This window comes from Cibotium barometz, chromosome 4 (genome assembly GCF_041138505.1).
Source record: "Cibotium barometz isolate CiBa-2024 chromosome 4, ASM4113850v1, whole genome shotgun sequence".
Classification (NCBI taxonomy): Eukaryota; Viridiplantae; Streptophyta; class Polypodiopsida; order Cyatheales; family Cibotiaceae; genus Cibotium; species Cibotium barometz.
Window position 1 is genome coordinate 52,309,205 of NC_141049.1, and position 11,982 is coordinate 52,321,186.

General features: G+C 44.7%; 2 protein-coding genes across 4 annotated transcripts in view; one reads left to right on the top strand and one right to left on the bottom strand.

Annotated features, from left to right (window-relative positions):
* The window catches only part of LOC147639388 (uncharacterized), a 58,596-nt gene extending 50,584 nt beyond the window's left edge, over positions 1–8,012 (top strand). The window contains exons 2-3 of one of the 3 annotated variants that reach the window (XM_086790762.1): positions 5,729–6,726; positions 6,825–8,012. In XM_086790762.1, the coding sequence (XP_086646888.1) occupies positions 5,758–6,726; positions 6,825–7,763 (1,908 nt within the window). In that variant the 5' untranslated portion in view covers positions 5,729–5,757 and the 3' untranslated portion in view covers positions 7,764–8,012. Of the gene's footprint in view, positions 1–5,693; positions 6,727–6,824 lie in introns of all 3 variants that reach the window. The other 2 variants (XM_086790773.1, XM_086790768.1) reach the window with 2 other exon arrangements.
* A 776-nt stretch (positions 8,013–8,788) lies between these two features.
* Positions 8,789–11,709, bottom strand: LOC147639389 (ACT domain-containing protein ACR4-like). The gene is made up of 7 exons (XM_086790779.1): positions 11,604–11,709; positions 11,447–11,492; positions 11,210–11,324; positions 10,869–10,936; positions 10,193–10,771; positions 10,006–10,110; positions 8,789–9,750 (listed from the first exon to the last, which is right to left on the bottom strand). Exons 1-7 carry the CDS (start codon positions 11,666–11,668, stop codon positions 9,397–9,399), a joined length of 1,332 nt encoding a protein of 443 aa, XP_086646905.1. The 5' UTR covers positions 11,669–11,709; the 3' UTR covers positions 8,789–9,396.
* Positions 11,710–11,982: the final 273 nt, after the last annotated feature.

Consider the following 11,982-nt stretch of genomic DNA (forward strand, 5'->3'; position numbering starts at 1 on the left):
CAGCAGAGAGGATGAACAGGACCATTCAGGAGAAGGTCCGTTCTATGTTGTCACATGCTGCATTACCTCATGGTTTTTGGGCTGAAGCTGTTATGACAGCCGTTCACCTTATAAATAGGTCACCTAACACGAGGCTTGGTGTGAAAGTGCCAGAAGAAGTATGGACAGGGAAGCCTCCGTCATACAAGCACTTGAGAGTGTTTGGTTGCGTTGCGTACGTGCACATACGCAGGGAAATGCGCACCAAACTTGATCCTAAGTCTCACAAATGCATATTCCTAGGATATGGTGACAGAGGTGAAATGGGGTATAGACTTTGGGATCCCATGAATAGAAAGATTGTACGCAGCAATGATGTCATTTTTGATGAAACATGCATGTATAAGGAGCCTGCAAGGCAACAGGAGCTTGGCAGAGTCATCTTTGATGATGATGGACATCATGGACAACAACAAAGGGTTGTAAATCAGCCATTACAGCAGGAAAACCAGCCCTTAAATGGTGCTGAAAATGGTCCAAATGGACAGCCAGAGATGGCAGAAGATATCCCTATGGATATACCACAGTTAGAGGAGATACCGGGCATGATTTTTCAGCCTTATGGCATGGAACAGGAGCCACCAATGGGTGATATGCAGGCTGGACAGCAACCTGCAAATGATGGTCATTGGGTACGGAGGTCCACAAGACCCTCCAGAGCCCCTGACAGGTTTGTTCCAGGGGTTGACTACTTGATGCTCACTGACTGTGGGGAGCCCTCATGTTATAAGGAGGCTTTACAGAGGGCAGACAAAGCTCTATGGGAGCGTGCCATGAAGTCAGAGATGGATTCTCTGCATAAAAATGGAACTTGGAAGTTGGTGCATTTGCCTGCAGGCAAGAAGGTTTTGCCATGCAAGTGGGTATATAGGCTCAAAGTTGCATCAGATGCAAAGCCAAGATACAAAGCCAGGTTAGTGGCTAAGGGCTTCAAGCAGGAATACGGTGCGGACTTTGATGAGATCTTCTCTCCAGTGGTCAAAATGACCACACTTAGAGCTGTGTTGGCTTTGGTTGCGCATGATGATCTGGACTTGATTCAGATGGATGTGAAGACTGCTTTTCTTCACGGTGATCTCCATGAGGAGATATATATGCAGCAGCCAGAGGGTTATGCAGTGAGTGGAAAGGAGAAGCTTGTATGCAAGCTGAAAAAGAGTCTTTATGGGCTCAAACAGGCACCAAGAGAATGGTATCATAAATTTGATACATTCATGAAATCTCAGAAATTCAGGAGAAGTGACATAGATCACTGCTTATATACCAAGAAAGCTTTGGATGGCAGTCTATTGATTCTCATCTTGTATGTTGATGATATGTTGATTGCCGGGAAATCTCGTAAGGAGATGGATACCTTGAAGCAGAGGCTGCATCAAACCTTTGATATGAAGGATTTGGGTGATGCAAATCACATCTTGGGTATGCGGATACTTCGGGACAGAAATCAGCATGTGTTGTATTTGTCTCAGAAGGAATACATTGGCAAAGTTTTGCAAAGGTTCAATATGGACGGGGGGAAGAAGACTAGTACTCCTTTGCCTCCATATGTGAAACTCAGTGCTATGGACAGCCCACAGTCAGATAGAGACAGGGCTGATATGGCTAAGATTCCGTATGCTTCAGCTTGTGGCAGTCTCATGTATGCCATGGTTGCTACTAGGCCGGACATTGCATTTGCAGTGGGAGTGGTTTCTAGATACATGGCCAACCCTGGCAAGAAGCATTGGGAAGCAGTGAAAGGTGTCATGAGATACCTGAAGGGCACACAGGATATGTGCATTTGCTTTGGCAAACAGGATGCATTAGTGCATGGTTACACGGATTCGGATTATGCCGGTCATCCAGATAACCGGAAGTCTACTACCGGTTATGTGTTTACATTCACAAGAGGTGCTGTGTCATGGATATCCAGGATGCAGAAGTGCACTGCCTTATCTACTACAGAGGCTGAGTATATTGCAGCCACAGAGGCTTGCAAGGAGGCATTATGGCTATCTCGGTTAGTGGTTGATTTGGGCTATAAAGGGGATATTCCATTGTTGCATTGTGATAGTCAGAGTGCCATCCAGTTGGCAAAGAATCCTGTCTTTCATGCAAAGACAAAGCATGTGGATGTGAAGTATCACTTCATCAGAGAGGTGATAGAGAACAAGCAAATTCAGATTGTTAAGATTCATACGGATGACAACCCGGCTGATCTGTTGACGAAGAGTTTGCCTCCGGAGCGGTTTGCTCATTGCAGACACTTGATGGGCATTGGATGAGGCCAGTTTCAGCCTTGATATGGCCTTGTATATTATCATGTACATGCTGATTTTTTCTTTTCCTTTACTTAAGGGCACTTTGCCTTTAAGTGGGAGGTTGTTGGGGTAAAGGCGTTATGCCCACCCTTATAGTGTGTACAAGCCCATAAGTTATAGTACATAGTACACTTAGTACTTTTAATGTACTAAGTGCACTATGTGTACTAGTGCAATATACATGTGTGATAGGGGAGTCACACACTTATGCCTCATGAGTTGACTTATCCCCACAACTCTTTCTCTCTCTCTCCCTTGTTCTTCTCTGTGTATGTCTCCCACACATTAACCTAACCCTAATTCCTGTTTCTCCCACACAGTGGGAGAAACAGGAATTAGGGTTAGGTTAATGTGTGGGAGACATACACAGAGAAGAACAAGGGAGAGAGAGAGAAAGAGTTGTGGGGATAAGTCAACTCATGAGGCATAAGTGTGTGACTCCCCTATCACACATGTATATTGCACTAGTACACATAGTGCACTTAGTACATTAAAAGTACTAAGTGTACTATGTACTATAACTTATGGGCTTGTACACACTATAAGGGTGGGCATAACGCCTTTACCCCAACAGTCACATTGGCAAGCTGTGGAAGCGTGTATTCTGGTATTTGCAGGGTACCTTGTCTCTTGGATTGCTTTATCCCGAGGGGGGTGACATGCAGTTATACGCTTACAGTGATTCAGATTGGGCTGGTGATTATGATACCAGACATTCCACTAGTGGAAATTGTTTCTTCCTTGGCTCTTCATGCATTTCTTGGCTAAGCAAGAAACAGACCACTGTGGCCACTTCGTCTTGTGAGGCAGAGTACAGAGCAGCCTACACTACTACTATTGAGTGTGTTTGGCTGCGTCGTCTCATGAATGATATGGATATTTCAGTGGAAGAGCCTACACCTATCTATACTGATAGTCAGAGTGCCATTGCTGTGGCCAGGAATCCTCTGTTTCATGCTCGCACGAAACACATTGAGATTCACTATCATTTTGTTCGGGAGAGACTCCAGGCAAGAGATATCAGTCTGATCTACTGTCCTACAGATCAGAATGTGGCAAACATCTTCACCAAGGCATTACCACGTCCGAAATTCGAAGCATTCCGCACTGCTTTGAATTTGTTTCCTTTTGGTGGATGATGTACAGTGATCACATATCACTCCAGGGGGGTTTGTTGGGTTTTATGCTGTGTATGCACCCAGAGGAGTGCTAGTGATCATCAGTAGATTACTGGGGCACTTTTTACTTCAGTTAGTGGAGGTTTTTTCCCCCAGTTTAGCTTAGTTTCACTTATAAGCAGTTTATAGGTGTTTTGGTCCACCCGGCACATTTTATGGCCGGACATGTGAACACATCTCTTTAGGTCACTTATTATGTGGCTATTGTACTTCACATTTTATCATCTGAATACACTGAAGTCGTGTTCTCTCTCTGTTGTTCTCCATGCTTGTGTTTGTACCATCTCCAAACCCTAACCCTAACACTCCATAGGCCTTCAATAACCTTACCGGAAAACTGAAGCACTGGGGATCCGTTCTGTCTGAGTCCATAGAACTCGTCTTTCAGACTGGTCATGTACTGGGGCGGGAGAAATCTAGTCTTCAGGTCATGGACAAAGATGTCCCAGTCAAAGGCTGTGACACGTGTTGCCTGGTCTGTATGAATACTAGACCAATGCTGCCACCAAGTGACTGCCTCACCAGTGAGATGGGGAGCCGCGAAGTGGACTTTGTCTTGTGGGTCTGTGATCCTAGCTAATGGAAAATGAGCATTAAACTGATGAATAAATTGATTAATTGATGAATGATCACACTTACCATCATACTTACTGAAGTTTGGTTGACTGCGAATGATGGTGGTTGATGCTGCTGCGGACTACTGGCTGGTGACACCTATGACTGGGGAGACTGAGGAGAGCTGCTGATACCTCAAGTATATGGCCTCCTTTTCCCGTTGCTGCTCGAGTAACATACGTTCTCGATCAAGCTCACGTTGGTGTTCCCGAGCGGCGAGTTCAGCCTGACGCCTGTCTTCGTCGATCCTGCATTGGGCTTCCTCATAGTCCCGTCTTTTTGCTTTTTCTCTTTTCTTCGGGCCTCATCCTCTCTCCTTTGTTGTTCCATCTGAAAGAAGAGGGAGATGTAGTCAGGTGCTGCTGGAGGTGTAGAAGGACGTGCTGCTGCTGCCTCCAAGAGTTGGAGACGCTCCATGAGGAGCTGGTTCTAAGCTTTAAGAAGAGCTATGGTGTCTGCTGTAGGCGGAAGAACATGGTCTCCTTTGGGGAGACGTCTTCCCGCCGATGAGTACTCTCTTCTGTAGACATGATGCTGAAGTCGGTGGTCGTGAAAGTTTATATTTATAAATGACAATAAATGCTAAATAAATACCAGAAAATAAGGAAAAAATACTAGATAAATCCTAGTAAATTCCCCAAGGCTTCTGGGATGTTCTAAATGATGCACAGGCATATGAATGCATATTATGCAGGATACAGAGTGCTTTCTGATGCAAACCCTAAGGCTTCTATACTGACTCTACATGCATGAATGATTCTCTCCAAGTGGGTTAAGGGACTTGACTGACTGACTGTTGGCTTGAATGGTGATGGGGAGAAACCTGAATTAGGGTTTAGAGTTCATTCATGGGAGACATACACAGAGAAGCAAGGGAGAGAGAGAGAGAGTTGTGGGGATAAGTCAACTCATGAAAAGCATGAGTGTGTGACTCCCCTATCACACATGTATATTGCACTAGTACACATAGTGCACTTAGTACATTAAAAGTACTAAGTGTACTATGTACTATAACTTATGGGCTTGTACACACTATAAGGGTGGGCATAACGCCTTTACCCCAACATAACGTTTCAACCATCTCCTGCATGTGCAGGTGCTTTCTTTCAGTCCATCCCAAGCCTTGGTTATCTTCCATGGTCACACTCTAGTATGTTCAGTCAGCAAACAATCAATTGGGCAATAGTGCCCATTTTTGTCTACCTTGATCTGCCTGCCTGGACTGCTTTTCATGACTTGTCCTGCTGTTCCTGTTTACATACCTATCCTAACTGCTGCATTGATGTGCCCTACAAGTTGGGGCTCACAAATTGCAAGGCTTGCTAGCGGAGCTACTCTCAACAAATTTTCTGAGAGTTATGGAAACAGATCCATGTTCTTGACTGTGTTAGCATTTCCATGTTTTGTTTCAGTATGCGCATGTGTATGCTTTGTGAGTGTGTAAGTGTACACAATAAATGGTAAATTCTTTTTTTCCTTCTGGTTTTTGTGTGCATGCACACTCATGTGAGTATGCACACAATCCAAGGCTTCAATGAGATATATCCTATTCTAATTGCAGACTAGTTGTGCTACTTGGAGTTTATGCTGATACAGGGCATGAACGACATTGGAATGGTTAAGAGATGGACAAGAGCACACTAGATTGTCCATACCCAGGATGTTTCTTTTGTGTTATGAAAGAGGCGAATCCCACTAAGCGGCGTGCAAGTGTGACAAAGTTTTTCAAGGAGTTTCCCAGTCAAAATGAGGAAGGCCAGGTCCTTGCTGTCAGCGGACTCTGGAATACGGCCATGGCCCATCCCAATGATCCAGAGTTTATTGAGCTGGGGGTATTCGAGTGCATGGAAGCCCTCATATGGAAAGGCATCAAGAATAGGCAATGGCTTGCCAAGGACCAAAATATCTACATCCCTTATTATGCAGCACATATCATTGGCTCTTACACCATGAATATTGAGGAGTTTGCAGAAAGGGCGGTCAGGGCAGGTGTCATTCCACCATTGGTGGAGCTTCTTAGAGGGAGACTGACGTGGGTGGAACAGAGGGTAGCCGTACGAGCTCTAGGACACCTGGCTACCTATGATTCAACGTTTCCATTTGTTGCATTGCAAAGCCAAATCCTTGAGCTCGCCATTCAACTTGCAACCAGCGGACTTGAGATTGTGTATACACACTTCTTCCAGTTTGTGGATAAGCGATTGAGCTACCACTGCGACTTGCTGACCCGAGGAATGGGTGGTGTGGAGATGGAGTCACGGAAGGCGGAAGAGTGGGCTAGTCAACTGCAATGCTGGTCGTTGCAGCTGATCAATTGCTTTGCGTTTAAACCTGAGTTTCTTCAGACGATTTGCAAGTCGGACTTTCTGGCCAAGCTTCCAGGCATGTGGGGCGGTTTAGTAAATGAATCCTCACCTGCTGGTGTGGGGTTACTACGAACTATCTGTCATCAGAAGCTTGGAAGGATTGCAGTAGCTGGTTGTCCGGGTGTTATCGAAGCTCTGTGCAACATCGCTCGTTCATCAGATGATTGGCAGTACATGGCAGTGCATTGTCTGCTTTGGTTATTGCAAGATCCTAGCACTCGATACAAGGCAAGGATACCTGTTTTGCAGGCAGTTGTGTTTCTTGTCTACTTAGTTTATCATCACTCTTGCATGTGTGGTTTACCTTTTGATTTTCTTTAGTGCAGGTCATTGATAAAGCTGCTGCAGCTCTTGCAGATCTAGCAGAGCTCCTCAGGTTAGGGGAACACAAGAAACTTGGTGAGTTAGTGATGAATGTTCTCTTGCAAGAAACTGCACCGGCTTCTCCAGCTGGTCTTAGATCACCGGTCAGCCCAAAGACCAAAGAGCTCCTGCAGGAGCTTGCTGCCCTGCACCAGAAAATCAAGTGGGAAAAGAATGTGCTTAAAGAAGATCTACATATCAAACAAGCAGCCGCACTGGTGGTGAAGTTGGAAGGAAACTCCAAGTTCTCTGCCGGGGATATTGTGGGTGCCACTTCCAAGTACACGGAAGCGCTAGCATTGTGTCCATTACGGGCAAAGAAGGAGAGAGTGGTGTTGTTCAGTAACCGGGCTCAATGCCATTTGCTTCTGCAAGAGCCTTGGGCAGCTATCAGTGATACAACCCGAGCTTTGTGCCTTAACAACCCTGTGAACCGCCACAGCAAGAGCCTTTGGAGGCGAGCCCAAGCCTACCAGATTTTAGGATTTGCCAAGGAAAGTTTGCTGGATGCCATTATGTTCATCAATGAATGCTCACAGGCACCTGAGGGAGATTTGAGCTTGAAGCAAAATCGCCTCCCTGACTATGCGGAGCGTCTTGTGAAGAAACAAATGCAGGCTGCGTGGCTTTTCAATGAAGCATCTCAAAAGCACGGGGGTATACAGTATGATCTGGAGGCAGCAGATGAACATGGGAGAGAAGAGGATGAAGGCTCTGAGTGGGAGACTGCAAGTGAGAGTGATACAGGCAATGAGGAGAGACAGGAAGAAGCAGCTTTTGGTGAAGAGAGTGAGTGGCAGACTGAGGATGAGGAAAAGGGAAGCCTTCATAGACTAGCACCCATCTTTAAGGGTGTAACCCTTGAAGACCTTCTTGGTCCTCAATACAGCAACACTTTCTGAGTTTTCAACTACTACATCCTTCTCAAGCGTTCACAAATCTCTCTAGGGACGCAAGTATGAAAATGTTACGGTTATGATTGTAGTAGTCCTAGCAATAAGTTGCAAAGTGTTTTTTCTTGGATCCTAGTGTTTGGAGTGTGGAAAGGCAACTGGAATCCTTCAATTAATTTGTGAATATGCTCTTATTTGGAGAACTTGTCCAAGACATTAGTCTTTTAATAATTTCAGTTTAATGCCTTCTTACTAAAAGCAGTTGGCATGGATGTGGATATGCCCAGAGACCCATTTGCTTATCATTTGCTTTGTTCTATGACACACGATGCCAAGCATGCGGTGTTGGCTATAAATCCTTATAGAGCTGAGCTGCATTGCCCCTTCGCATGTCGAGGCTATGAAACTTCGAACTGCCAATGACCATGTTTGAAGTGTGTAGTCTCTGGCAACTAATCATCCGGTTAGTATTAGTGTGTGATACACTGTCATCATGATGTCATAGCAATTATTTGGGTACAAGGAATAGTGTCATATTTAAAGGAACATATATACTTTTTGGGAGGTGTTCAGCATGCCTTTTGCCCCTTTATTATGGCCCAAAAATTGGAAACCACTAAAGAAGACACCTAGTGCTAGTGTAATGGTAAGGATCCAAGCAAGATTCCCAAAACATTTTGATTTAGCTTCTTAATTGCATGGCATTGAGGGAAATTCAAAAAATGCAAGGAAACAACTGTTAAAATTTATACGTGTAGAGTAACCTTTAAAAAAGCTCACGTCAGTCTTTTAACTTTGGAACAGCCTATTGACCACTACAACGTGCCGTTCCGTTTCGATCTTTAGCATTTGTTAAAACAGCACGTAAGTTAATCTTAGTAAGTGCTGAATTCTTACCAAGTGTATGTAGATACTGCAATTGCAAAGGTGGTTTTAGACACAAACATGCTATTGGAGTGTTATGTAGCAAAAAGGATGATGCTTACCTAGGAGTAACAACAGACACGTATGCAAGCATGTCAAGGACATGGGAATTAACAACAATCTCTCTACTCATTCATTATCATTAATAAATAATAATGGCTTGTTAGCTACATAGGAAAAATTAGTAAGCAAACTAGCAGTTTGCTACTATCCAGTTGTGCATGTATGTCTTGTTACGAGAAAGAATAAAAGGTACCAAACATAAAAATCTTAGTGCTGCCAAACGAGAGGAAAGGTTCATAGTTTTGACGTTGTCCCTGATACAAGAGCAAGCATGGCTCTCAAAAAGTCATGTCCCACCATAAACTTCAATCAGAAGACGGTGGTAAAATCAGGTATATCCACAAGAGAAACTTATGGAGTGCCCATCTCACGTATAGTTTCTTCTTTTGCCACCTCTTGAACACATATTGATACTAGTTGGGCATTCAGGCATTGCCTCCATTTGAATCTTCAGGAAATCAAAAAGCTACTCATACCAGGCACACTGGAAGGGAGTATATATGTACAAAGGATGAAATGCCAAGTCATCCAAAACTTGCGGGGACATACTAATAAAACCTGCAGTGCATACATGAGAGCTTTGCAGACTAGTAAGGCCCTTCCATACCAAGTACAGCCCATCTGAAACATGCAAGTACTGGCATTCCATGTATAGCTAAGATAGGGATCTAATCAACCCCAGATTATACAGAACTTGAGAGGGCCTCCCAAACAAATTGCCAAGGGAGAACCTTGACCTTCCTGATGTCTCTGTGGATTGGGACATGTAGTATAAAGGCATTTCTTTCACTTGCAGAACAGCTTGTCCTATTTCTTGCCTCACGGCTTGGACTACTTTCAAATCCACATGGTTCCCTGCAGCATCTGTTACATAGAAAACATTGATTGCTTTATCACCTCTGGTGGTGACATCTGCTCTAGTTACAGATAGCCCATGCTCTCTGAAAATCCGAGTTACGTCTGACAGAAGTCCAACCCTATCATTAGTGCACAACTCAAGTCTCAAGCCCTGTAAACAACACATATAGTAAACCCAATTCAGGTTCAGAATTCAAGTTCAGATTCACTGTCCCCTCCCCCCCCCCCCCCCCCACACACACACACACACACACACAAAACACAGGCACAATTACTCGTACTCAAATTCAAGGTTCAAAATTAAAATCTTAGCAGATGCACAAGCAAACAGTACTGCATGGACAAGCCCAGTTAAGAATGCAAGCCATGTTCAGATACCTAATGACCTCACGCCTAGAGATCTTACCTCTGTGACACGTCGTTTAATAGCTGCTCTGAGGCATTGGATTACCCTTTGCCTCTCTGCCTCTGAATCGAGTGTGCATCCATCAATGTGGCGGATGTAATACTCCTGATCAGAGGGGCAGTCAAACAAGGAAACAACCTTTGTCATTGAAAACAACATGCCTGTTTGAGGACATTTATGTACTTACTTGATAAGCTCTCTGCCCATCAGTGTCAATGGTTGCATGAAATATTACATACTCCATATCTGTCAAAGTGCATATTGTGTCAAAGAGCAGCTTGGGCCGATTTCTACACTCAACATCCACTACAGAATAGCCCTTCTCAACACAATTCTCCACTGTTATCTTGCCATCAAGATTCCACATCTGCTCATCGTCCTCCCTTTCATAATCACGGTCAGCAAACATCATCTGGTGAAGACGCCTTTCAGTGTGGGTAAGGCTTGTAGAAAAATCTGTCCTTGCACTTTTGGAGCTTTGATCACCCTTTAATACATTGCACAAGGACTCCTTGATTCTACAGAGTCTTTCAGGCTCCTCTATGGGGCCACTGGTGATTTCATCTGTGATGTAAAGAAGGCAGGCCACTCTCATGTTATGAGTCCATAGCTCTGCAGCCACAATATTACACCTCATATCGGCTAAAAGGGCAGAAATCTCAGACATGAGACCTGGCCTGTCAGTTCCAGTGAGCTCTATTGCAGTATGCTCAGCAGCGCACTGGACCCCAAGTCTCCGAGGGTATTGATGACTGATGCCAATACTCTGGGTAACATCACAAAGCACCCCATCATTGATCATATCAAACTGCCATGTAAAAGAAGAGGACATGCATTAGGCTACATAGCATGAAAAGCCAAACCTTCTCTATGAAGCTGATGGTCTCTTCATTTGTGACCTTGTTTCCTTCCGCATTAGTCACATGGAACACTGCATAAGGAGGGTAGACGTATAACATGAAAAATTATACTCTCTGCAAAATGTGTAGGCCTATCAACGCTATTTAAGTTACGTGACGCTCAGCATTTTCGACAAAAGAAAAACAAAAAGCATGTAATTTTAGTTTAGTAATCAAAGAAATCTGTAGCACAGAATTAATAAACGTGCTGTAACAAAATGGAGCGAAGAGCTTTTAATTTTTGGCATTCGTGGGGGGATTTACTGGTAAACCCACAGGCAAATTCTTGTTTCTTGGCAGCTTACCGTCCATGAACCATCCACCGTCAGAAGAAATGTAAGCCTTATGGATGTTGAGTTCGAGATCATTAAGCAGCTGGACCACTTCAAGAAGTATGCCATGTCTGTTGGAGCTATCAATCTGCCCAAAAAGAAAAAGCCAAGAAGCAAAACTGGTGAAAATGGGGGTGGGTAAAATTCGCTACCAAAATGAAGGCCAAAAACAAGCGCGGAGATACAAAAAAGAGCAGATCTCTGGGGTACCTTGAAGAGGGTGGCTTTCTCGCAGGAAGCATTGTCTACTACAACTCTGAAAGCAAAAGAAGAGGGAGAGAGGGGTGTAAGAAGAAAGCAAAGGCGGCCCATTTTCGCGTAGAAAGAATGGAGCAAAAAAAGCACAAAAACAAAGCAGAAATGGGACCTGGGGGGGTTCATCCGCCATACGAACTTCTGGTACTCATCGAACTCTGGCTGCGAGGCCTCCATGGAGGTCAGAGAAGCAGAGACGTGAAAGAGACGCCAAAACAATGGGGAAGAAGGGGCGACGGCGAGCGGCTTTAATAGGTGCTTTCCTGGAGCCAGCCTGGCAGAATATGATTGGCCGTTGGTGGCTTTACTGTCGGGCAGTCATTTCAGACTCAGTCCAGGCTGGCGCGGCCACCTCCCGGCCCCGGGCGTCCGACTCCCAACGTGAACCAATCACTTCATGACAGTTCATGTTGTAGGCAAGCGCCCGACAGCACGTACTGCCAACCTGGTCCCCACCACATGGCGTCCGCCCCGCTTCTTGCTGTGCAGCT

Excerpts from the sequence above, each read along its gene's own strand:
- LOC147639389 (XM_086790779.1), bottom strand. The coding sequence starts at position 11,668 with ATGGAGGCCTCGCAGCCAGAGTTCGATGAGTACCAGAAGTTCGTATGG. Across the intron at positions 10,772-10,868 it reads CCATCAGCTTCATAGAGAAG|AGTATTGGCATCAGTCATCA; the intron begins GTTTGGCTTTTC and ends GATGTTACCCAG. Across the intron at positions 9,751-10,005 it reads TTAAACGACGTGTCACAGAG|GGCTTGAGACTTGAGTTGTG; the intron begins GTAAGATCTCTA and ends TGTTGTTTACAG.